Below are 26,392 nucleotides of genomic sequence, written 5' to 3'. Positions count from 1 at the left end.
GCCGGTGCTTTATCCACTATGCCACCTAGCCGCCCCCAAAAGATGACTTTTAATAAACATAAATTTCAAGTCATTTACTTTGGGTATAAAACATACACATACATAAATGTGGGAATAGGGAAGATTGGGCTAGGCAGTCATTTGTAAGAAAAAAGGTCTAGGGTCTTAGTGGTAGAATGGTAGAGTCATAGCAGCCTAAACAGCTAGCACGATCTTTGGCTGCATGAAAGGGGGCTGGAGGAAGGAGGATGATCTAGCTCCACTGTCTTCCGGTCTGATCAAGCATCAAGGAGTATATATAGTGTTCAGGCCTGGACACTACATTTAAGGATGACATTGATAGGCTAGAGAGAGTACAGGAAAAAACTGACTAGGATGGGAAGGGAACTGGAATCTATATGATAGGTGGAAAAGTTTGAAAAACCAGGCATATTTATCCTGGAGAAGATTAAAGCTTAGGAGGGGAATGTGGTCACTGTCTTCAGGTATCTGAGAGACTGCCACGGAAGAGAGATTAAATTTGTTCTGCTTCTGTCTTGAGCAGATACACAAATCATAGACATTCACACAGATCAGTTCTAGATATCCTTAGACACCAACTAATTCTAACCCTTTCATTCAATAGAGAAGGAAAATGAAATCCAGAGATAGGGAATGGGTTGTCTACAAGGCTATGCAATCAATGAGTGAATGGAAAAACTGAAATTTGTACACTGGTTGCTAGTTTTGTGTCCAGGAGGCCCTATCTCCTGCATCTGTCATACATATATCTTAGTCACATGTAGCAACATAAAGCAATCCACGTACACAGTCACCCAGGAAACCATCACAGACACCCTCCCCCCACATACAATTCCTCCCTTCCTTTCTTCCTTCTTCTCTCTCTCTCTCTCTCTCTCTCTCTCTCTCTCTCTCTCTCTCTCTCTCTCACACACTCACACACACACACACACACACACACACACACACACACCCATCACACTCAAAATCACTGCCTTCCCCTGTTTGCTGCAGGTTTGTGACACCCCAGACACCAGCTGGTTTTGTTTTAAAACCTCTTCTTGCTTATTTTTGCTAAGAACAGTAACAACTCCCCCAGCCAACCTCAAAATAGGCTGCCAGGAGCTGGGGGGGAGGGGAAAAGATAAGAGGAAAGGAATCTAGAGATTCCAAGGAAATGCTCCCCAAAGCTCCAGGTGGCTGTTGGAAAACTCCTTCCCATCTCCCTGAAAATATATCCTGTGAGGGAAGGAGGGGAACCAGTCTCACTAGGATTGCATCTTCCCTTCTATGGAACAGGGGATTTATAAGCTTGGCTTCTCAGAATGGTTTATCTCTTCATGCTTTCTCAAAGATATTGTGGTCATGAGAATGATAGGGCTAGGCTGAGGTGAGGCCAGGGAATGTTGTCTGGGGTCTCAGAATGTAAGGTTGTGTGTTTGGGGGTGGGGGATCAAAGAGTAAGGGAGCATGACTGTGAGTGTAGGAACTGAAATATGAGATGCTGAAGGTTGGAAAAAATGACGTTTGGGGGATTTGGGGTTAGATAAAGTTAGGGTGAGGAATGGAGTTTGTTAGGAGTTAAGGAGGTCGCAAATTGGATGTTGAGGAAGCTGGGATCTAAGTTGGATAAAGTTGGAGTTTGTACCACATTACCACATTTTAAGGAGTTTAGATTTTCAAAGTTAGGAAGCTTTCAGGGCTGCTAGGTGGCACAGTAGATAGAGCACTGGCCCTGGAGGCAGGAGTAATTTAATTCAAATCTGGCCTCAGACACTTATTACCCATCTGTGTGGCCTTGGGCAAGCCACTTAACCCTATTACCTACCTTGCAAAAACTAAAAAAAAAGTTAGGAAGCTTTCAAAGTTAGGAAGGGGTTTGAACCACAGGAGTCAGGTTGAATCATTGAGGGCAGGGGTGTGGTGGTGGGCAGCAGTGCCATCCAAAGAGAGCAATGCCCATAACATTACTTGACTCAATACCAGAGTGGGTAGAATGAACTGGGAGCAGGCCCATAAGACCTCCAAAAGGCAGGATAACTGTGATCAGACCTCAGTTTGAAATCCTGTGATGTCACATATCCAGGCACCTGGAACTCAGCTTCTGGGAAGGGAAGAAAAAGCTAGAGGCCCATAGATATCAATGGGAGGTCGAGGGACTTTTTTCTCTTCCTCAGGTTTGAGAAATATGGTTAATCCAAAGGAAAGGACAGACTCAAGAGAGGAAGGGGATGGTCTAGATGCCCTGTCTTTCAGTCAGAACATATCTGATATATTGTGCTCAGTTCCGGAGACACATTTTAACAAGTAAACTGACAAGCTGTACAGAATCTAGAGAAGAGCCAGGGACCTAGAGACCACATTTGAAGTTGAAGATGTTTAGTCTAAAGGAAGGGCAGAATATGATCATTGTCTTCAAGTATTTGAAGGGTGTTATATGTCAAAGAGGTTATGCTTGGTTCTAGAAAGCAGGACTAGAAATTGGAAAAAGAAAAGATTTCATCCCAGTTTAAGGAAGAACCTTCCTAATAATTAGAGGTCTCCAAAAGGGAATGAATAGACTTTAACTATATTGGACTCCCTGGGGCTGAACACTTGCTTAGGGTCATATAGAAAACATTCCTATATGCAGCAAGGTGGGATTACAGGATCTCTTAGATTTTTCTAGCTCTGGCACTCTTACTTCAGCACCTGGGACAGCATCCCTCCTTCCTTTACCCCGGATCCCGTTCTGATAGGAAACATGGGACCTGGCTGGTCACTTCTGCCCTCGACAGGGGACTATGGATCCCAAAATGGGAAGCAGCATTATACAACAGAAAGAATGCTGTGCTTGCAACTAGCAGGCCTGAGCTCAGGGCCTCTCTCCCCTATCCATTCTCAAAATTACTTTGTGAAACAAAAATGCTCTGTATCACTGCTCTTACCCTCTCTAGGCCTCAGTTTCTCCATTTGTAAAATAAGATGTTGAACTCCAAAATCACTTCCAATTTTGACTGATATTCTCTGATGTACACACACATACACACACACACACACACACACACACACACACACACACACACAAACACAAATACCCCAAATTCAGATAGGGAAATTACTAAACAAACCTATTCCACACCCTGTTAAAAATATTTTGAAGAGGAGGGAGAAGGGAAATGGGAATATGAGAGAAGGGAGAAAACCTCCAAAAAGGTACCTAAAACATCCTGAGTTGAAATCTTTCCCAGGTCAAGGAAATACCCATCCTACTCTTTTACTTACTATCCTATTTTGTGGCAGTGGGCAGTGGGCAGTGGGCAGTGGGGCATTCTTCCTCTTGTTCATCCATTTCTGGCTGCTGTTTTTACAGTGTCAACTGGAAGTGACCTTGGAGGCCTGGAGACTGAGCAGTCCTGGCTAAAGCACCCTTATTCTCCACCTACATCCTCATAACTTTCAGCAGTTTGCAGTTCCCCCAGCCCAGCCTTATTCTCAGCTCAAAATCCTTTCCCCAGTTTCTCACTAATCCTGATGACTCTACCTCTGTCAGGGAGAACTTATTTGTGAAACTGGGCAACCCCAAAGGACTCAGTTATTAGTGTGACTGTGATTGTGTGACATGATAGAAACAGATTGGAGTCAGAGGACCTAGGTTCAAATTCCGCCACAGTCATTTATTAGCTATGCGACCTTAGGTAAATCACTTCCTTTTGGTTTTCTCACAGAATTCTAAATTATGTTTAAAGTCCTTCCAGCTCCAAATCCTATGGGTTATTTATGTCTTAATATTTACAAGTTTTATTATTTTGACCAACTGCTGTGTGACTATTGGCATCTGTAGAGCTGCTACTGGGCAGCTCTATCTATGGCACTGCCTGTGTGGTTGTGTTGCCCCTGAACAGCTATGCTTATGTTGTGTGACTGTATTTAGAAAGAACTTTTGCGTCTTTGTGTGTGTGTGTGTGTGATTACTATACTGCTGTTGTGTGTCACTGTGTTCGAGTGTCACACACTACATCTTGTGCCACTGCTGTGGGCAAGCACCTGTGAGCTTGGGTGACTTGGGAGGATGTGTGGGACTCTCCTTGGGTATTTCCGTTGGGGGAGCAGGCTGACAGCCCAGGCCCAGAGCTCTCTTCTCTCCCCCCACCCCCACCCTCACCCCATCTCCTCCTTCTGAAAGGAAAAACGACATTAACGGCTCCATCCCGGGGGAGGGGAGAGAGGGATGAAGGAAGGGGGTTACCATGGCAGCCACCACTTGTGTCTCAGGCTAGCGGCGGCCCACCCCACAAGTCTTGTGCGGCCACCCCCAGCACACCAAGGGGCTGAACCCCTTTGAACCCCACCCAGGCTTCTGTCTGTTCTGGGGACCGTCCCCTGGTGGGCCACGCCCCCCGGTAAGCACCCTCCCTTTGGGTCCCCCCCTCCCTCCCTCCCTCCCCGATTGGTGGGCATGTAGTTAATTTTCTTCCATCCTCACCCCCCGCTCCCAGCAACAGCCAATGGGTCCGACCAAGCCCATCTCTTCCCCCTAAAGTCCCCCCTCCCCTCGGTGGCAGCCGGGGGGGACTGTGGAGGAGTGGGGGCGTCTCTGCAATGCGGAGGAGGTTTCCATGGCAACAGCAGGAGGCGGAGAGGGGAAGGGAGGGAGATGCTGCCTTAAGGGGAGTCATCCCTCCCCCTTCGCGTTTCCTCTCCACAGCCTGTCACCTGAGACCCCTCCCCCTAGTCCTGTTGTCCCAGAGGAGGGGGCTGAATAAGACCCCCCTACACCCCCTTCATCCCTCCTCCTCCCCAAACCTTTCTGGGTCGGGTGGTGGTAACAGGCAGAGAGGAATGCGGGTCGGAGGATGAGTGGTACAGCAGGATGTCTTAATTTGGCAGGTGAACGAGCGATCGTAAGATAGAGTTTACTTGGAAGATTTCGTCTATCTGTATTTTAGGACACGATGGAAAAACGTGGGCTGGACGTTAGATTCAAAGAGCTTGGGGCCCGACCCATGAAGGAGGGAACCGACCGTCAGTTTTAATCGAGTTTTAGAAGCACCTAGTGTGTGTCTGACCTTTTGCTAGGCAGTGGGGATACAACAGAGAGAAAAGGAAGGACAGAAGAAAAAGAAAAAGAAGGAAGAAAAAGAGGGAAAGGAAGAAAAGGAAGGAAGAAAAAGATAAAGAAGGAAAGAAAAGGAGGAAAGGGAAGCAGAAAAGAGGAAGAAAAGAAAGAAGGAAGGAAGGAGGGAAGAAAGGAAGAAAACAGAAGGAAGGAAGGAAGAAAAAGAGGAAAGAAGGAAGATTTCAAGCCCTCTAAGACTGGAGAAAACAATTTACATACATAAAAGGGAGTACAAAGTAATTTTGAGACTGGGTGGGGCGAGGGAAGATCAGGAAAGGTGTTATGTGGGAGGTAAGGAGCTGAGCTTAGGCATTGAAGGTGAAGAGAGAGAACATTCAAGGCACTGGGGATCAACCATGAAAGGAGATGGAATATTGTACATGAGGCATATATACTCAGTTTGTCTGGAAATATAGAAGGGGTGAAAGGCAATGATATATCAGTAAGCCTGGAAAAGTAGGCTGGACACCTGTTGTGAAGGGCTCCAAAAGCCAAACCGAAGAATGTGTGTTTATCCTAGTAGAAAGGAGGAACCACTGGAGCTTCTCAAGGAGAGGGGTGACATGGTCAGGCTTGTGCTTAAAGAGTCTCATTTTGGTAGCTCCTAGACTGGAAAGGATTCACTGGAAGTGAATCTCCAACTAACCAAGGAATCTGAATGTAGTCCTGGGCTGTTTAACATTTTTATCAGACTTAAAGACTTAAGGTGACATATCAAATTTGTGACACAAAGCTAAGAAGGTTAGACAACATAATGGACAATGGTCAGATCTTGACAGACTAAAACATTGGACCAAATCCAATTTAATTAAATTCAATAACCATAAATATACAAATCTTACACTTTGATTCAAAAATAAATTTCACAAGTACAAGATGGAGGGCAGACTTGGATAGACATTAGATCTGAGGGATTTTGGTGAACTGCCAACTCAATATAAATCAGTAGTGGGCTATAGCAGCTAAAAAAGCAAGTATAATCTAAGACTGCTTTAAAAACTGTGGAGAACCCATCATTCTCTACTCTCATCAACCTGCATCTAGACTATTGGGCACTAATTTTATAAGGACATTGATCACAGTATCCAGAGGAAGGCAACCAGGATAGCAAAGGGCCTTTTGAGATCATGGTGTGAAAGAACTGGGGATGGTTAATCTGTAGAACAGAAATTGGGAAGGGAACAGGAGGTTTATGATTACTGGTTTCTAGAATTTAAATATCTTTCATTGGAAAGAGGGATTAGGTTTGTTCTTCTTGGCCCCAGAGAGCAGAAAGAACTAGAAGGTAGTGGGGCTTGAGTGGGCATAGGAATAGAGATGAGGGTAGAGAAACATGAATAGTAAAACAAATTTAAACCCAATGGAGAGAAGACCTTCATATAAATCAGAGCTGTCCAAAAGTGGAATGAAATGTCTCAAAAAGTAGCAAATTATCCATCACTAAAGTTTTTAAATGGACATTGGATGATCATTTGTTTAGGATCCTGAAAAGGGATTGATTCAGTTGCCTCTAAGGTCCTTTCTAAGAAATCTTAAATGGGACCTAGTAGAAAGAAGGCTGGACATAGTTTAACATAGGGTTTAAAAAAATCCAGTTTTAAATCCCATCTCACATTCAAGATAGTTGTGAGACCCGGGGCAATCACTTTTCTGTTTCTGAGACTCAATTTATCTGTAAAAGGAGATGTGAATATCTTTCTCCCAGGTTATTGTATCAAATAGGTGATGAAATAATAAGTTGCTTTGTGAACTTTGAAAATTTTTATATATTTTCAACAAATACCGGTTATTATTCCAACTTTGAGATTCTGTGTTTCTGTAGTTTGGAGTCCATGATAGCATTGGATAAAATAACATAGCATTTTAAACCCGAAAAGAGATCTTAGAGATCATGTAATCAATCTTCTCTGTCTGCAATTTTTACAAATGGCAAAACTGAAGCAAACAGGATTAAGTGATTTTCCCAGTATCACACAGTCAAGTGTCTGAGGCCAAACTTGCACTCAGTAATTATCGACTGCAGCACCTAGCTGCTCCAAAAGTGAATGACTTGCCCCTAAATTGCCCAGCCAGGGATCTGTAATAGTGTTAGTCAGGAAAAAGGAAAGTTGGTTGAGGGAGGGTAATAGCTTTAATGATGGTATCAGGTTGAGAAGGAAGTAGAGATCTGGGGAAAAAAAAATTTTAAATCTGGGGATATAAGTTTGGGATAGTGTCAGGCAGAAGGTACTTGATCTAAGGGTGATGGTTTTTATGATATAGCCACACAGAGAAGCGTGTTGGTCCCAAAGTGTTGAGCTCTAAGATGATGACAGGATAGTGTTTTGGTCTGAGATAATAAGAGCAACAGGCAAACAGTGTGATATAGAGCATGGGGAACAGTCTGTAAATGATCTCAGACTCAGGTGAAATATTGGGATTTGTGTCAATAGCAGGTGGCAGTGGGGTAATGGTCTGGCACTAATGACCTCAAATGTAGTATTGGGGTGGATAAAGGGGAAACTGGGGTGGGACTATTCATACACTTTTGTTTCTTGAGAGTTTGACTTCTAGAAACTCATATTAGGCAGTTTTGGTCAAAGGAACAAAAGCTTGGGGTGGGGTGTAGGAGGTGGTAATGAGTGTTGGCAAATTCTGGGATGTGTGATATTCCTTGATCTTTACAGGGGGAGGGATGTCTAAGCCCATGGATTTAAGGATTGAGGTCCTAAATTGGTAGATCTCTGTGTATGTAGGGAATTTTCCTGTTGTACTCTAGTCCCCTCCCAAATGGGGGTTAAGGTCCTCCCCTCTCCAGGTAGCCTCCTTCCTTGCTCCCAAAAAGGGATCAGGGAAAAGCCATGGAGGCTTTGAAGGCTTCCTTCCTTCTCCCCTCAGCTGCAAGGATCCTGAGCTCCTCAGTCTAAAGGGGCAATCAGGAATCACTGGGGCCCCCCAGTGATTATGGTTCCCCCCTCCCTTCCAGGAAATCCATGCCAGTCTTCTCTCCTTCCACCCTTGTGTGACTGATGCTTGAGTTCTCTCTCTGTGTATTAGAAGGTGGAACTAAGAAACTACCAAGCAACATCAGACGGAGCACAGAGACTGGCATTGCTGTGGAGATGAGAAGCAGGGTCACCCGTCAAGGGAGTCGAGAATCCACTGATGGCAGCACCAACAGCAACAGCTCCGATGGCACGTGCGTCCCTGCCTGCTCCCCCATATTACCTGGGTATGGGGTGGGCTCGGGGACCCTCCTTTGTAAGAATCTTAGTTGTCACCTCAAAAGTCAAAGCATATCAGATTGAAAGAGACATTAGATAGTTCTTCCTTGGGGTGGCTAGGTGGCGCAGTGCATAGAGCATTGCCCTGGAGTCAGGAGTACCTGAGTTCAAATCCAACCCCAGACACTTGATAATTACCTAGCTGTGTGGCCTTGGGCAAGCCACTTAACCCCATTGCCTTGCAAAAAAAAAAAAAAAAAAAACCAAAAAAACTAAAAAAAAAAGTTCTCCCTCAAGTCTCAGTTGTTCCATCTGTAAAGTGGGGAGGTGTCTTCTGGTGTCCTGGCATTCATTCTGTGGTTCTCTGATTCTCCTTCCTTCCCTCCCCTAACCTCCATACAGTTAGTAGGGGAAGAGACTCCTACCCTCAAGAAGCACTAAGTACAGAGTAGTGGTGAGAGTCAAAAAATAGAGGCCTGGAGTCTGGGATTTGGGTCAGAACTTAAGGATGACAAAGATCTGAGAAAGTCCTTGCCAGGGAGCCAAGAGACTTTTGTTCTAGTCCTGATGCTAATTTATGCTGAGGCCTTAGGGAAGCCCCTCTTCCTCTTTGAACCTCAGTTTCCTCCTCTGTGAAATGAAGGGAGTGGAAAAGAAGTCCCTTCCAGCTCTGATGTTTTAGGATTCTGCAACAATGTGGTATAGTGGAAAAAGCAGTGGTTCTAAACACACAGGACCAGGGCTGAAATTCTATCTCTGATGTTTGCTATCTGTTTCATCCTGGTCAAGTCTCTAATCAATCAATCAATTATGCATTTATTAAACATCTGCTATGGGCTAAGTGTTGGGGAAACTAAAAAGAAACAAAAGACAGACCTTGCCTTCAAGGAGCCTAACGGGGAAGCTCGCTGGCCTCAGTTTCCTCATCTGCAAAATAAGAGGGTGGTTCTCTATGACCTCTAAGATTCCTTCTCACTCTGTGCTTCCACTCTTTATTCTCTCCCCACTGTTACTCTGCTTGGAGGAATATTTCTCTTATTACGGATGGTCTGTCTTCTAATGATTTCAAAGCACTTTTCAGAAGTGGTTTTATTATCCCTAGAGGACAGGTTTAAATTACTCTTCTTTCTCCTCTTCCTCCTGCCACCTCATATTTCTATAGCACTTTACCTTGTTCTAAGGGCTTTGCATCCTAGGGTCCATCAGTAAACTGAGGTGGCCTAGCAGGCCATGGCCTAGCCTGTCCCCCACCTGGTCTTTCCCATTAGGCTGAAGACTCTACAAGAGGGTGGGTACCTTGAGTACAGGGTCTTGTGCAAGCAAGACTTACCATTAACAAAGCCTGTCCTCAACGAGTCCCGAGAGATGGATATTGCCAGTAGATTATCCCCATTTTATAGTGCTGAAAACTGAGACTCAGAACAAGGGGGTTGATCTGGTCAAGTTCAAATAGACAGTAACAAGCAGAGGCAGCACTGGAACACAGGTCTTCTGGCTCAACATTTCCTCCCCCCACCACCACCACTCTGCAGAGAGTGAACTAAAAGCTCAGGGAATGGAAGCCCTCGGCATCCAGTCCCCGTGTCCCCACATCCCCAGAGCAGCCTAATCTTGATCTTGTGTCCTTTGGTTTCTTTTTATCTTGTTGCTCACAGGTTCATCTTCCCCACTGCCAGACTGGGGGCTGAGAGCCAATTCAGTGACTTCCTGGATGGCCTGGGGCCAGCCCAGATTGTGGGGAGACAGACATTGGGAACACCCCCGATGGGTGAGTCTCCTGTGGTGATGGGGTGGGGCAAGGGCCAATTCCTTCCTCAGGCTTCTTCTTATGTAAGAAAGAGAGATATGGAGGAGGGAGAGAGCCAGTGTGTGTGTTAGAGAGAGAGAGAGAGAGAGAGAGAGAGAGAGAGAGAGAGAGAGAGAAAGGGGGGTGGGGGAGAGTCAGACCCTGTGCTAAACTCTTAGGGATTCAAGCAAAGTAGACTACCCTCATTCTAAGAGAGGGGAACAACATAGAAAAGGCAACTGGAAAGAGGGCTGGGGTCCACAAGGCAACTGCATGATCTAGAGAAGGTCTGGAGACCTGTTTCCCAGCAACTCGCCAATGTTGGGAGATGGGGGGGTGGGAGTGGGATAGGGGTGTGGAAGATAAGTAGGTGGCATGTATACACATCACTAGGACGTGCTTCCCAAAATCTAACCCTGGTCCCCCCCTTCTGAAGCTACAGTTCTTGCTAAGTCATCAAAGGTCAAGGTTCTAGTGACTGAGGCATGTGTCAAACCTTCCACAAACTGGATAATTTAATTCACTGTAACACAGGAAATTTCTCAGCCTCTACCCCTTGGATTTATCTGTTAGGTAGATTTTTCTGCCGTTGGCAGGAGTAGTGGGGGGGATCAACCTCCCTTAATAAAGAAATATGAGAGCTGAGTTCCCGCTCCCTTTGTGACTGTGGCCAGCACAAGGCACCTCACTTTTCTCCTCCTTTGTGTCCAGGGGATGTTCATATTGCGATGATGGACCGGAGTGGTCAGCTGGAAGTGGAAGTGATCGAGGCCCGAGGCCTTACCCCCAAACTGGGCTCTAAGACCCTCCCAGGTGAGGCTACCATAGGATGGAGTGGGGGGATCACGCTGGAGTCTGGGCTGGACGGTGGGCAGGTATCAGACTAGACTACAAGAGTCATTAATAATTGAATGTTGGCTTCAAAGAGGATCTAAAGAATGAAACTTATTAAAGATCATGGTAAAACCATTACAAATCTACTGAAAACTAGCAACTTTCCCAATAGATGATTAGATGCTTTTCCTGCAAAAAGAGCTGAGGATTTCAGTGGACTGGACTGCAAGTTCATTGAGTCATAGGATGGGGTAGCAGCCGAAAGTAAGAGTGCAATCTCGGGTTATATTGAGAGATCCAGAGTCTAGGCCTAGAGCAGGGACCGTTCTGCTACACAATAATGTGGGTAATTCTGCTTGCTGTGTTTTAAGGACACAGATAAGATGGAGAGAGTCCAGAGTAAGGAGCCTGGAGGGTAGAGAACTTGATATTTTGCCACTGGTTGGACGAAATGGGGGTTTAACCTTGGGAAGAGAGAAGGACACAGGACCACCAACTTGAAGTATTCAGAGGGTTAATGAGGCTTGTTCTATTTTGTCCCAGAGGTCAAAGAGTGGAAATTTCATGGAGACTGATTTCAGATTGGATGGAAGAAAATCTTACTGATAGAAACTTTCCAAAAGAATAGGGAAGGAGTGGGAAGAGTAGGTTCCCTGTGACAGATGGTCTTCAGGTAGAGGGTGGATAACCACTTGTCAGGAACAGGTATACAAAAATGGTGGAGATGGCAACCTTCTAGGGATCTGAAGAATCTGGAAATCTATGATGTCCTAGCCTGCCTTCCACCATGCCTTCCATACTTGACATACCACCCTCTCCTTCCTCCAGCCACCTACATCAAGGTTTACCTGTTGGAGAATGGGGCCTGCTTGGCCAAAAAGAAGACAAGAATGGCCAAGAAGACATGTGATCCCCTGTATCATCAGGCTTTGCTATTCGATGAGGGTCCCCAGGGAAAGGTGTTGCAGGTGAGCTTCTTTGGAGCAGAGGGTTCTGAATAAAGTCGGGGGTTCAGTGGGAAGGGGCCCTAAGTTTTTCTTGGGAGGGGGGAGTGGAAAAGGGTAGGGTGGCTGGGCAGGTGCTAGATGGCTCACTAACAGAAGACCTCCACAGGTAGGTAACTGGTGGAAATGTTTTCTTGTCACAGCCCTCCTACTGGGGAGGACTCAGGAAAGAGAAGTTGGTGGTGGTATGTGGTGGCAGGACATAGGAGGCTTTATGGGGCCAGAGAACTTAGGATGCAGGGTAGGGAAATTGCTTTCAGACTGAGGGTAGGCAATCTTGATTCTAACAATTTGAGCTGGTCCCAAATGGAGTGGGCTGCCTTGGGAAATAGGGTATGCCCCTCAGTGGAGGTCTCTAAGCAAAAACTGGATAACTGCTTGTTGTAGAGAGGAATTTTGTTCTGATACAAATTGGATGAGATGATTTCTGAGTCCTCCCCCAATTCAGAGGTTCTAGGTTCCTGTGAATCAAAGATCCATAGATCTATAGGAAGGTGATGTTATGACATAAAAGCCTACCTCCAGGGACTCTTATTTTTTTTGCAAGGCAAATGGGGTTAAGTGGCTTGCCCAAGGCCACACAGCTAGGTCATTATTAAGTGTCTGAGACCTATTTTGAAACCAGGTACTCCTGACTCCAGGGCCAGTGCTTTATCCACTGTGCCACCTAGCTGCCCCTGCTCCAGGGACTCTTAATAAAGGTGTGTTGGATTCATGGGATTCTAGGATTTTGAACTGGAAACCACCTTAAAGATCATCTAGTTCAACTTTTTTTTCATTTTACAGTTAAGGAAACTATCTATTGGAATATAAGGAAACAAATCTATTGATTTGCCCAAGAATAAGAAATGAAATGAACTGAATAGAGCTGAACTAAATTGAACTGAGTAGGTACAATGACCTAGAGTCAGGAAGACCGGAGTGCAAATCTGCCCTCAGACACTGGGTGACGCTGGGCGAGTCTTGTAGTCCTGTTTGTTTCAGTTTCCTTATCTTTAAAATGAGCTGGAGAGGGGCAGCTAGGTGGCGCAGTGGCCTTGGAGTCAGAAGTACCTGGGTTCAAATCCATTCTCAGACACTTAATAATTACCTAGCTGTGGGGCCTTGGGCAAGCCACTTAAACCTATTGCCTTGAAAAAAAAATCTAAAAAAAAAATGAGCTGGAGAAGGAAATGGTGAACCATTCCGGTGTACCTTGCCAAGAAAACTCCAAATGGGGTCCTGAAGAGTCAGATACAACTGAAAAATGGCTGAACAACAACATATAAATATATAAATGTTATAGCTATAGACTTAATGACTGTGTTAATAGCTTTATAAGGTAAAGAATTGATTGCTACAGAGGAAAATGGGTCAGTGGGTGAGGGTCAGCTGCCCTGAGTCTGGTCCAGGGCAGCCCAGAGGGCCTGAAGTCAAGCTCAGGGTCCCCTGGGGGCAATAGGAAAAAATATGTTCTTTTTTTTTTTTAATTGGTGAACCTAGAGACAGCAAAGAGTTAAGGCAAGAAGGCAGTCTTGGGAATGGGCTGGAAATCCTCAGTCTCAGACTTGGGATCATTTGGCATGAACTGTGAGGGAACTAAGTGTGCAGGTGAGTTATTTTGTCCTTGTATCTGTGTTTTCCTTGGTGGTAGGATGGGGGCTTAGCTAGCAAGTGTTCCTGCAGTCTGGGACAACCTGTGGAAGCTTCCTATCTAGCTCAGTGGTGGAAGCTGGGCGAGGAACCAGATGAGTGTCTTGAGTCATTTCTCAGCTGTGAAAAGCTCTCTGTGACCCCACTTGGGTTTTCTTGGCGGAGATACTGGGGTGGCTTGCCATTTCCTCCTCTAGCTCGTTTGTCATTTGAGGAAACTGAGTCGCACAGGGTTGAGTGACTGGCACCGGGTCACCCAGCTGGTAAGTGTCTGGGACTAGATTTGAACTCAGGAAGATGAACCTTCCAGGCTGGCACTCTGGGCACTAGGGTGCCCCCACAGTCATATTTTACAGATGAGGCCCAGGAGCAGGCTTGCCAGCACGGAGTGGGGGGAGCATCTGGAGCAAACAAGGGCAACTTTAGTCAAAGAGTAGGACAGAAAGTATAGGAGCCATCCAGAGGGGACCAGAGGGAGTCTTCATATGTGGAGTGGATTGGACTTGACTTAAATAATGGTAGTAGTAGTAGTAGTAGTAGTAGTAGTAGTAGTAGTAGTAGTAGTAGTAGTGGTAGTAGTGGTAGTAGTAGTAGTAATTAATGGCTCCCATTTCCATGGAGCTTTCAAGTTTATAAGGAAATGCTCTAATTATTTACACTTTGTCTTCTCCATTAAAATGTAAGTGCCTTCAGGACAGGGACTGTCTTCTGCCTTTCTTTGAACCCCTGGCTACAAGGTAGAGTACTGATGTTTGTACTTCCTTCTTTTTTGTTTTTGTAGGCCGTGGGGTTAAGTGGCTTGCCCAATCACACAGCTAGGTAATTATTAAGTGACTGAGGTCAGATTTGAACTAAGGTCCTCCTAACTCCAGGGCTGGTGCTCTATCCACTGTGCCGCCTAGCTGCCTCTTTACTTCCTTCTTGAAGAAGACAGTGACCTTGAGGACAGTGACCTTCAGGTGCTATGACAAGCACCTGAATTAGATTTGAGTGAGGGGGATGCTGTGCTAAGTCACCAACCTCACTTTTTTTAACCAGAACCATCTGGGTCCAGTGACCAGATATGAAATGAATCAGGACAACTGGAGATGGCCCTGGATGCAAGGCTATCAGGGTTAAGTGACTTGCCCAAGGTCATACAATTAATAAGTGTCTGAGGCCAGATTTGACAAACTTAGGTCCCTCTGACTCCAGTGCTCTCTTCCTTTCTACCCTGTTCCCTGTTTCATTGTCCAGTCTATGGATTCTGTTTTCCCTCGCATATAAATTCCAGACTTGCACCTTGATGATCTAGGGAGGAGCTGGGAGGAATGGGGAGGAGAGGGGGGAGGCAAAGGCTTTTAGGGTTAAGGGCAGTCATTGACTGAGCTGGAGGAGGACAAGGGAGGATTGGGGTAGGTAGGTTTCTTGAGCAAGTCAAAGTTCACTGACTCAAATCCATTGGGATTAGAGATCAAGGGAAGTTTAAGTCCTGGGGCAGAAGGCAAAGGTCCCCCTGAATTGGTTTCTAGGAGTTCCAGAAGCCCTGGGAAGCTGATTTGGTTCAGTGAAGCTTTGGCCTGTGACTAGATTCTGCTTGGGTTCCAAGCTAGTGGGTGAGGTTAGGGAGAGGATAGGGCAAAAAGAAGGGGGACAATACAGGGAGAGGGTCAACTGCAATGTCCCAGGGTGGGACCATATCACAAGGGACTGAGTTTGCTCATCATCCATGGGACCTGGCAGAAACACATACAGTGACAGGTAGATCCCAAGTCTTCTACTTACATTCCATGTGTGACTTTAGTTTCCTCATCTCCAAAACCTTAGACCCCTTGGGGCTTTGAAGACTATGAAAATACATAAAATAAAATCCATAGGATCACAAATGTAACTAATTATATTGAAATATAGCTATCAAAAAAGTTTTTTAAACCTAGTTCATGGACCCCCCAAGTTAAAAACTCAATGCTAAGACCCTTTCCAGACCTAAATCCTGTAATCCTATCCATGAACCAAGTATTGGATATATAAAGACAAAAACCTGCAATTACTCAGGTGAGAGATGACAAGAGCATGAGCTTGGATGGTGGTTATGTCAGTGGAGAAGAGGATGAATTTGAGAGATACAGCAGAGATAGCCTCGAGTTTGATTTGTCAACAAACAAGGGCTTGGAGTCCAGAAGATTCATCTTCCTGAGTTTAAATCCAGCCACAGAGCCTTCCTAGCTGGGTGACCCTAGGCAAGTCACTTCACCCCATCTACCTCAGTTTCCTCCTCTGTAAAATGAGAGAAGGAAATGAACTTGATTGAAGAAAGCACTGTGTAGAGGGTATGGGTTGTAAAGGAAGACCCTCCAGGACCTCACATTTTAATGGGGAAAACAATCATGAAAACAATTAGGTATAGATGAGATATATACATAGAGCAGATGGAAGGTGATCCCAGAGGGAGAGGCACTAGAAGTTGTGGGGACTGGCCCAGGCCTCCTGCCAAAGGGCAGACTTGAACTGAGTCTAGAAAGACTTGCCATCTTGGGCAGCTAGGTGGTGCAGTGGATAGAACACCGGCCTTGGAGTCAGGAGTCCCTGAGTTCAAATCCAACCTCAGACACTTAATAATTATCTGGCTGTGTGGCCTTGGACAAGGCACTTAACCCCATTGCCTTGCAAAAACCTAAATTAAAAAAAAATACTTGCCTTCTTTACCTTGCCACCCGGGCAAAGACACAGAGATGCAAAGAACACAAGCAAGCCAATAAGGCCAGGTTATGGAAACCTTTATCTGCCAAACAAGAACTTCCTATTAGAACCTGGGAATGCTAGGGAACCTGGGATTTTGTTGAGCAAGAAAGTAACATAGTAAAATCTATAACTTTAGCAATTGAGTGGAGAATGGATTGGAGTGAGGAAAAACTTGGGGCAAAAGAAACAATTTTTAAAACCCATTGAAGAGTCTAGGCAAGAGTTACTGATGGAGATCAAGTCAGGGAAAAGATGGAGAGACAAGAGACAGGAGGTGACACGGAGGCAGAAAGGACAAGATTTTTGTTTGGGAGGCAGTCAGAGTTAAGTGACTTTCTCAGGGTCACACAGGTGAGTGTCAAGTATCTGAAGTCCAATTTGAACTCAGGTCCTCCTGATTCCAGTGTCCATTCACTGCACCACCTCGTAGCCACCATGGGACAAGACTTGCCAATAGATCAGATAATGAGGCTGCAAACCTGGAGGACTGAAAATTGGCAATGGTTCCTCAATAGGAATGAAAGTTGGTCAGAGAAATAGGTTTGAGGGATTGTCTGATGACTTCCATTTTGGAAAAGTTGAGTTTGAGATGTCTGTGAGATAGCCAGTGTGAAATATCCAACGTGCAACTGGTCATGGAGAGAGAGGCTAGGACTAGATACTTAGATCTGGGTGGTATCAGTAGAAAGATAATTGAATTGGTGAAAACTGGTGAAATCACCAAGGGAGACAGTTGTTTGAACTTCATCTTAGTTTTCCAAGAGGACCAGTGACATCACAGCATGATGTCTTGATTTGAACTTGAATTGCATTTAAGGGAGGCAGAGCTTCATGGTCATCAGCCTCACAATCTCTTGCAGTATCATCAAAGTCCAGTGACAAGACAAAGGTCAAGATGAGTGGTGTTGGCCCCAGTGCAGAAAGTGAGACATAAAAAGATAAAAAAAAAAAAAAAGAAAAGAAACCAGGCCAGAGCCATGGAGGAGAGGATAGATGGGAATCCAGTGAAGCAGTCTGAGAAGGGGGCGTTCATGCAGCTAGGAATAGAACCAAGACAGAGCAACATAAACTCAGAAGGGAGAAGGTTGAGAAAGAAGAGGACTGAAAAGAAGACAACGGACTTGACAAGTCAGTGATCCTCAATAACATGTCCACCAATGAGAGATTTTACACCCCACTTTTCCAAAAGTACATTAAGACTTTCAGATTCTTCATGGTTTTGTCTTTGGTTATCAAGAGAAAGCACTGACCATCAATTATTATTAGTTAGCATAATTAATAAATTAATTATCCAGAAAAGGAGTCAATGATAACTTTGGAGAAATCAGTTTCAGGTGAATGCTGAGGTTGGAAGCCAGATGGTGAAGGGCAAAGAAGGGAATGTGAGAACAGGAAATGGAGGTGGCCATTGATGGCCCTTTTGAAGAGTTTGGCTGAGACCAGGAAGAGAAGAAATAGGTCTGAACGGTCCCCTTGAGTGTTGTCCTACCTAGTGAGAGGTTTTTAAGAAAGGAAGGACTTGCATGTATTTGAAAACATTCAGGGAAGAGACCAGAATATTTCCAATGAAAAAGATGGGGGGCAACTCAACTTTCAGCTCCTTCCTCCTTTCCCCCTTGCAGGTGATTGTGTGGGGAGACTATGGGCGCATGGACCACAAGTGTTTCATGGGAATGGCCCAGATTGTGTTGGAAGAGCTGGACTTGAGCAACGTGGTCACTGGCTGGTACAAACTCTTCCCCACATCTTCGGTGGCCGACTCCACCTTGGGGCCCCTCACACGGCGTCTCTCCCAATCTTCCCTTGAGAGCTCTACCAGCCCCTCCTGTTCCTAGGAAGTTGGGGAGCTGGATCTCGGGAAGGCGAGGTCAGCAATGGTGGGCTGGGAGGTGTGTGTGTGGGGATGGATGGGGGTCAGCCTCCTCACCCTCACTCAGGTGGTTCACTGTATATAGCATCTCGCCATCTCTTCCCAGGACAACGTCCTCATGCTCTACTGGCCTGCAGAGTGTGTTCTCTGGGCCATCTCAGCAGGCAGGAGACTCCCGGGTGTGTGTGTGTGTGTGTGTGTGTGTGTGTGTGTATGTGTGTATGTGTGTGTGTGTTTACATTTCTGGTATTTATGTGTATACACAATCCATGTACATGTATGTATCTGTGTATATGTTTTGGTATAACTGTCCATCGACTTGTGTCTTTTTACATTTCTCTGTGTGTCTGTGTGTGTGTGTGTGTGTGTGTGTGTGTACATATCCAGTCCTTGTATATATATATATATATATATATATATATATATATATATATATATATGTGTGTGTGTGTGTGTATGTCCAGACTTAAAGAAACCGGGGCCATCTCCTGCATATCCAGCCCCTCATGTCCTCGCTTGGCCAGGGAGCTAGATGTGCTTGTCTCGTCTTTCCTGAGGGTCTCTGAGGAGGGTAAACATCCCACCATCCTTCTGTCTGTCCGACTCTGTTGCCTGTCATGCGAGAATCCTCAGTTTCCCTTCCACTGTGCTGTTTTCCTACCTGCTTTTCCTTCTAGGAAAAGATCTGACCAAACGACCCCTCTTTGGCACTGTTGGCCCTCCCCTCCCATTTGGGGAATGTAGCGCCTGATGTAGCCTGCCCCAGGCAGACCTCACCCTTGCTGCAAGCCTGGCTGGGGGAGTTCTCCCCAACCCAGGAGACTCAGCCCATGGAGGGCACCCTCCCTCTTTAAGCATATTTCCTCAGCACCGGCACCTCATCCAATGCATTTTGTAGCTTGAAGTAGCCTGGGCCCGGGGCAAGGCTTCCAAGGGAAGAGAAAGGGGCCTGGAGTGCCTACTTAGGAAGCTAGGAGCTCCTGGGACTCCTAGACGGTCCTGGATTCATCCTGCACCCTCCTTGCATGTGGGACATCTTCCATTCCCAAGTAGCTGCTAGGAGATGTCAAGCATCCTTCCTGGCTGCAACCTCAGCCTCCCCCACCCCAGCCCTCTCAACTCAGGAGGAGACTGGCCCCCTGGGGCCCTGGCTGGCAGTCAGAGGATGGATGCTCCAAGAATGGCCTGGAGCCCATCAGAAAAGGGACGTCCTGCTGCCGATTTGGAGCTGCCCCTCAGAAGACTACCCCCCACCCTGTGCCCCACCATGGCAGTATGGGGGGAGGTCACCCTTTACCTCACCAAGGCTCTGTGGGGGACTCAGGTTGCTTCTGACACTAGACTCTGGGTTTGGAAGAGTTTCCACCAAAGATCAAGCAAAGCCCAAGGAGGCCCCCATCTAACTTATTCCCTCATCTTTTGTGCCTGAGCATCTCCCACATTTGTACCTCTTGTCTCTGAGGGTCCCCTCAGGGAAGGGGATCTTCAGCTCTTCTCCTGGAAGTGAAGTAGCTCCATTCTCACCCTGGAGCCTTGGGACTACCAAGACCACCAATTCTTTATCAAGCAATATGCGTCGTTCCCCAAGTCCTTGTCTCTTGACCACCGGCTATTCCATAACAGATTCTGGTCAGAACTTGCCCAGGAAGAAGGGCCTGTCTGAATTGGTGGATGGCATTTGTGGCTCTGAGTGAAGGATAAAGCAGAGGAAATGTATCCTCCCCTTGAGGTTAAAAATATGGCTAAATCATGGTACCCTTGAGAAGCCCTTGTACCCTTTGGACACCATCCAGCCTGAGACACCTTCCTAACTTACTCTACCCCCAGAAAGATGGTCTGGAACAAGTGACATACTTGAATGTAGTAACTGTCAGTTCTGCTTGGATCCTAGGAATAGCTGCCTCTGTGCTGGGTCTTGTAGGATCCCTGTTTGGTGGTCTGCTGCCTCCTGGATCTAGTCTTTGCTATATTTTCTCTTTGGCCACCAGGACCTTCTCTTCTCTTGAGAAGTCCTTGCAAGGCTTTCTCTGGGCTGGAGGCTGAGCATATCTCTGATTGACAGACTCCTATGATAGACCCAGGGATGTGTTCTCAACATCCAAACTAGGGGTGACAGGAGCTGGTCACCTTCCTTTTGGTCTGGAGTTTTGATGGTTTGTTCCAGGAAGTTTTCCTTTCATGTTTCAGGAAGACAAGTCAGGTCTATCTTCATCAGTAAGTGAAGGGACAATGTTACTCAGTAAAATGGAGTTGAGGACAGTGTCAGAGGAAGGCTTTGTACTTTGGGCCAAACTTTTCCCAAAGCGGGGCCCAGCAATATCCTCCAAAGAGGATCATTTTCCTTGACCTGGATAGGCCCGAGAATCATCAGGAATAGTTGATGTCTGTGATACTTGACTCTGACCAGATGTGCTGGCAGTGTAAGCGTGTTGTATGTGTGTATGCAGTGCACAACTGCAGGTGATGAGGACAGAGAACAGGGATTGCTCCAGACAATCCTAGAACTTTGCCAGTCTGAAAAAAAATTGGGAGCTCACTGTAAGGACAAAATCACCCATACCCTGTCATCTTCTCCAGCTGAGTAGGAGAGGCTATCTTCCCCCCACCCCACCAACTGAGAGACTCATTGTTTCTTGAGTTGGGGAAGGGGCTGGATGGTGGTTTTTTGTCCCATGTCAAAGATAAATTAAGGGTCCTCTTGCAAAGCTAGTTGTCATCCCAGATCTGGTCAGTATTAAATGGTTAAGTAAATGGCCCAAGTTCTCATGATCCTTTCTGGATTCTCCCAAGGCCCTGTGGTCAATTTGGGGTGGCATAGTCATAGTCAGTCATCACCAGGGTCAATTGGGGTATGGATGCCAGTTGATGACTTTGGTGGTCTTTGGGTACCTCTGGCATGGTTACCTTCAGGGCAGTCACCCCTTGGGAAGTGTCAACCTGGCAATGGATAAGGGCAGGTCTACATTTGAGGAAGGATGCAGGTTGCCTGGGGAACCCAAGAGGAGAGTGACCAGGATGGAGAGGAGGCACAAAATTAGATCCAAGGACTGAGAGAAGGAACTAGAGCAATTTCATTTGGAGAAGACTTAGGGGAAGGGAGCTCTCTCTGAAAGGTAGAATTAGACCCATATCCTGCTTGATCCCAAAGGACAGAGCTAGAACTAGTGAAAGTGATAGGAGATAGGCTTCAATGAGAGAGGGATAGAGATCATACCCAAGTCACCTTGGCCTTAGAATCAGCCCCTCTAACCACTCTACCAGGCCATGCTTCTGCTAGTTCTAAGGCTATGAATTAGTTGCTTTCAATTGGAACAGACTTCCCCAAGAGGTCGTGGGTTGCTTGTCAATGGAAGTCATATGATGTATATCTAGAAAGGAACTTTGAGATCATCTGCTTCTAAAATGAAGTCTAGGTCACCAGTCAAAAACGCTCTAGAGGAGGTCTCTGGACCAGCTTGGTGGGGGCTGAGCTGGGCCTGGGAAGGAGGGGGTGATCACACGGAGCTGAGGTTCCTAGGACAGTGTGGTCACAGGCTAGGGCCCTCAGAAGCCCATGTTCACATTCAGAGCCATTATTCAAGAGGGCTGGGAAGGGGCCTGGGAGGGGGCCTTGCTCCACTGTCACTTGAAAACTGGCCTTTAGCCAGCCCTGCCTGGATCAAAGGCCCTCCAAGAGGTGGCATACCTTCTCACCTACGGATCATCCTCTGAGGAAAGGGAAACAACCCCTTTTTCTTGGAATCCCATTTGTATATCAACCATCTGCACATGAGGTCATTCCACACTGTGTGTATACCTATGTGATGTGTAGATAGTCTGTAAAGGCATCTATTGCTTGTGGATATTGTAGCATCAATGTGGGAGTTCTAAACTTTGTAGCAGGTACCAACTGGGGCAGTTTCCTCAGTCTTCCCAGTGACGATGGTAGAGACAACCCCCCTGACTTTTGTGTCTAGGGGTCAGACATTCAGCGTGCTGGGCTCCAGCTGGGCCTAAAGGTCTTCCTTAAGGAAGCTGGCCTCTTTCGGCAAGGGGTGGCAAGTGAGCCAATTGTTTCATTGCCTCTGCTCCTTTCATGGTGTGGTTGCGAGTTGATCGGCCAATGTCGTCCCAAGAGAAGGGAGCTCATCCCAGGATCTATGCATGGATATCTCTTGGTCTAGATTTAGTCAGAATCCAGGCCTGGAAGGAGGCAGGAACACCCCCACAAGGGCTGGGGGACAGGCACATGCCTAAGGGGTGCTCCCTTTACCCTGCAGTAGATAGTGCTGGGTAATTTTAAGGTCCAATAGAGCTAAGACCAGAGGTGGCCTGCTTACAAGGGTGGCCAACGGAAGTTAAGTTCATCTTAATTAGCTAAGGAGTTTGATGCCCCATTTCTTCTTTGTCAAGGCAGCATCCTCCCATCAAAAACTTGAGACCCCATTCTGATTTTTCGGGATCCCATGGGTCTTTTGTAGGGTGAAGAGGAATAGCTATAAAAATAGGGAGGACTTTGGAGAAGGGAGAAGAAAATTCCCTTCTGAGGGGAAAGCAGGCTTCCCTTGAAGTAACTCCACAAAATGATCTTGCCTGGAAAGGAGAGGAGGGCAGATTTTCCCTTGGGAGTGTGGTTGAGACCCTTACCCTCTCCATCCCACCCTCCATTTCAACTTGGAGAATCTCAAGTACTAATCATCTCTTGGCATCTGGCCCACATCCCGGGGAATGCTGGCATTTCCCAGGGATGAGGCCTGGAAACTGGGCCCTCCATGGAATGGAAACCACTTGGTTCATTCATCCTGGATTCACTTGGGCTGATGAACTTGACTGATGCTCCAGGAAAATCCCAGCAAGCAAATCTTGGTGCTTGCTATCCAGAGGAAGCAGATGCGATGTTCTGAAGGCAGCACATCACTTCCAAGCAGATTCCTTTGGAAATGAGATGTAGCACAATCATACCTGAGAAGCAATGCTGGGAGCCCTGTCATAAAGCGGGGGTCTGCTCCATCTCACCACTCACTATTCCGGTGATTGGCAAGACCCATTGGTCCACTCCCACCAAGGCTCTGGCTATTAGGATACCTCACAATTTTATAAGCAAAGATGGCAGCATAGCTTAAACTGTGCTGTTTCATTGTGTCTGTCATCCTGTTCATGTCTAGTATCAAGGGAGGGAAAGAGGGCATCGCCTGGGGAAGGAGAACACCAGTGACTGCCCGTCGGCATGGATGCCTGGTGGCTGTCGGTGGGTCAACATTGGGCAGAGAACTCAGCAGGCCTCTCAGACTTTGGAGGGAGGTGACGAAGCAGATGCAAGAGCCCTTTGTAGTGTTGTCTAAGGCCTGGGACCAGAAGGAAAGGTCCCCAGATCTTTTCCTGCCCCTCCTTGGCATATATGGAAGGAGACAGTGCTATGTGCCTCAGCAATGTTCCGTAGTCTGAAAGAAGATGGGAACATCCACTGATGTTGGCCTCTCTCGCTCTCTGCAACACCCCTTCCCTTTCATTCCTGTATGTTTCCATTTCATAGAGAATGGAAAAAAGCAAAAAAAAAAAAATTCTGCAAAGAAGAATCATGTGCTGCATCTGAAAATATGTCTGTGATGTTCTATAATAACTGCTTCACTTCCCGCAGGGGCTTCTTCCTGAGGCCTGGATGCTGACTGAAAGGCCCAGGTCCTGCTGGGAAAGGGTTGCTCTGTCAGAGAGACGGAAAGTCTCCGAGTGATGTTTGCGATGCCAAAGAGAGCAACTTGGCTCCCTTTGGAGAGAGCTGCTCTTGTTGAATCGCCCTGATGCCTCGCGAACATGAGCACTTTTGATGCTTGGTGGCCTTGTTTTCTTTAAAAGGGCTCAATCTTTCTGTGTAGCAAAGAAAAATCCGTCCCCTCCCCATAATGTCCCCTCCCCCCAGCCTGGCACTTCACACTGCCACACACATCAGGGAAACCCAGGAGCTCAGCTTCAGTCTCCCCCCCACCCCCGCCAGAAGACCTCCAAATGCAGGAGGCATGATAGCCCATTCCTTGCCCCTGAAAAAAAATGAGCATGTCATCATGTGGAAGTTTTCTAAGTTGGAATTTAAAATGCTAGTAGGGTAAAACACAAGGCAAGGAGAGCTGTTCATGTAGCAGCAGCCTTGAGAAACAACCAGTCCCAAGCTAGAATTAGAGGAGAGGCATTGGGGTGAGCATAAAGAGGCAAGGGTTCAAATCGCCACTAACTGGCTCTGGGAGAGTGTGTGTGTAACCCAAAGCACGTTTCCAACCTTCTCTAGGCATTAGTTTCTTTGTCAAACAGGGTGGGGATGTCAAAGTAGATGAAGTAGAAAGGGTTCTTTCTTCCCAGTGAAGACAAGATCTCGAAGGGTCTGTTACACAGAATGAAAAGCTGTGAGGATGCTGTCCCCCCAGGATTAGAAGCTGTCCAGCCTAACCCCAGGTTACCATATACCAGAGAAATCAGCTAATAACACCTGTGCCCAGATATGGTTTTGAGGAGAAAACCAAACATTTTCACTGAATTTTCCACCCCCTTTTTTTGAGAGAACTATCTTCTCTCCCCTTTTCTTATCCCACCAGGACAACAGATAAAGGGTATCTTTAAACTAAGTCTCAAGGTGCTAATGTGTCCTAATGTTGCCCCTGCCAGGGTTCAGTGACCATCCTGGTGCTGGTCTCCCCACAATTCTTGCTTCCCTGGAACCTTCCACAAAAATGCTACAATTCCAAACACCCTGAAGGTGAGGAAGAAGGGAAAAGATCAGCCCTTGACAATCACCTCAGCAAGGTTTTGCATTGTTCTTGTTAAAATCATTTTCTCCTCTGCCAAGACACACTTCCCAACCCCACCAAATTAGCATTTGCCTAAACAGGTTGTATAGAACTGTGATGTTCTATGGAGTGTGAACAGGGTTCCCTGAAGATTATCATACTGGTGATAATTGTTACTTGAAAACATCCTTTATAGATGTATAATTTCACTAGGGTGTTTAGGCAAGGATCCCTCTTCACTGAAGGCTTTGGCAGCCCTTCTATGACGTTCATGAGTTGGGGTTTTTTTGGCTACAGCATCACCTTGTGGTCTTCAGATGAATCTCTAGAATATGTCCAGACCTGGAACTTCACCAATGTTGGGAATACCTGGTGGGAAGGTATTGGAAGGTGGTGACTTGCCTAGGTTCACACAGCTAGAAACCCGTTTCCCTGGCTCTTAAGTCAGCTGAACCTTTAACCACCAAGCTACACTGCCTCTCAAATATACTATAAATAAAAGTACGTTAATTCTCATAACCATATTCTTTGAGGATTCCTCATGGACTGAGTGCCCCCTTCAACTGACAATCTTTCAATGACTTGGAATTAGTGGCCGAAAAAAAATTGTGACCTTGATTGACCTCTGAACCTAAGCTTAGATGGTTCTCAAGATGAATGATATAACAAGTTCTCATCAATGATGTAAAATGACATTGTACATGGCAATATATTGATGTGAAAATGGGTTCATTTGCCTCAATTTGCTCCCAAATTTCCCTACATTGGTTTCAAGTCGGGGGTATTCCAGACACTCGGACAAGTACTCCTCGGTTCCCTCACTAATTCAAGCCCCCAAGGGCTCTGGGGCTGAAAAATAATTGGGAGACATTGCTCTCAGAGTGGAATTCAACTAATTGTTGATTTACAAAAAGCAGAGTTGAAATGATCAATTCTGGAAAAAGTGTGGAGCTAAATTTTAAAAAATCCCCAAAGCTGAGGAGGGACTTGTAGGGACTAACCAAGTGTAATAATAGATAAAAAGCAAAAGGCATTTTAGAGCCGTGTCTGTAATGTGTCCTGTGGGGGGGGGGAGGGGGTATGGGAGGGGTCCTTTTGAACACGTGTATTTTTGTGGTTGTGTGCAGCAGGCTGAGGGCCGGGAAGGGGTGCATGCTCTTTTGTACAATATTCTTGCCAATTTCCCCGAGGAGAAAATTCTTTTCACGGCTTCTCCCTGCATGTACAGTATTTGGGCAGCAAGTATGGATGATTAAAGTCAAGTCTGAAAACTGGTTTGTTGGATACTTCCTTTGAATGGAACTGTCCTGTCAAATAGGGAGAACATGCAGCAGCTGTGGATGAGGTAAAGTGGTTCTGAAGCCTCACCCAAGAGGCAAAAAGTGCCACTCTGAGTTGGTTTCTCCTATGAAAGAATGTATTGGATGAGGTAATTTCTGAGGTCCTTTCCAGCTCTGAAATCCAGGGTCTTAGGACTGAAAATTGGAAG

At 46.2% G+C, this 26,392-nt stretch overlaps 1 protein-coding gene across 4 annotated transcripts; it reads left to right on the top strand.

Moving 5' to 3' along the window:
* Positions 1-4,175: 4,175 nt before the first annotated feature.
* Positions 4,176-25,963, top strand: RIMS3 (regulating synaptic membrane exocytosis 3). Of its 4 annotated transcripts, XM_074217647.1 has the most exons (7): positions 4,176-4,382; positions 4,870-6,228; positions 8,135-8,276; positions 9,957-10,069; positions 10,799-10,900; positions 11,750-11,889; positions 17,901-25,963. In XM_074217647.1, exons 3-7 carry the CDS (start codon positions 8,200-8,202, stop codon positions 18,111-18,113), a joined length of 645 nt encoding a protein of 214 aa, XP_074073748.1. In that variant the 5' UTR covers positions 4,176-4,382; positions 4,870-6,228; positions 8,135-8,199; the 3' UTR covers positions 18,114-25,963. The 4 variants fall into 4 exon arrangements, with proteins under 4 accessions (XP_074073748.1, XP_074073747.1, XP_074073746.1 ...); XM_074217646.1 differs by lacking the exon at positions 4,870-6,228 and having other exon boundaries at positions 4,177-4,382; XM_074217645.1 differs by lacking the exons at positions 4,176-4,382; positions 4,870-6,228 and adding an exon at positions 4,663-4,869.
* The last annotated feature ends 429 nt before the right edge of the window (positions 25,964-26,392 follow it).

This window comes from Macrotis lagotis, chromosome 1 (assembly GCF_037893015.1).
Source record: "Macrotis lagotis isolate mMagLag1 chromosome 1, bilby.v1.9.chrom.fasta, whole genome shotgun sequence".
Taxonomy (NCBI): Eukaryota; Metazoa; Chordata; class Mammalia; order Peramelemorphia; family Peramelidae; genus Macrotis; species Macrotis lagotis.
This window is presented reverse-complemented; position numbering and strand designations above follow the sequence as displayed.

Bases quoted from the DNA above. Each gene is read 5' to 3' on its own strand.
- RIMS3 (XM_074217645.1), top strand. From the start codon at position 4,836: ATGAGTGGTACAGCAGGATGTCTTAATTTGGCAG. The intron at 4,870-8,134 runs GTGAACGAGCGA...TCTGTGTATTAG, and splicing joins AGGATGTCTTAATTTGGCAG to AAGGTGGAACTAAGAAACTA. The intron at 11,890-17,900 runs GTGAGCTTCTTT...TCCCCCTTGCAG, and splicing joins CCCAGGGAAAGGTGTTGCAG to GTGATTGTGTGGGGAGACTA.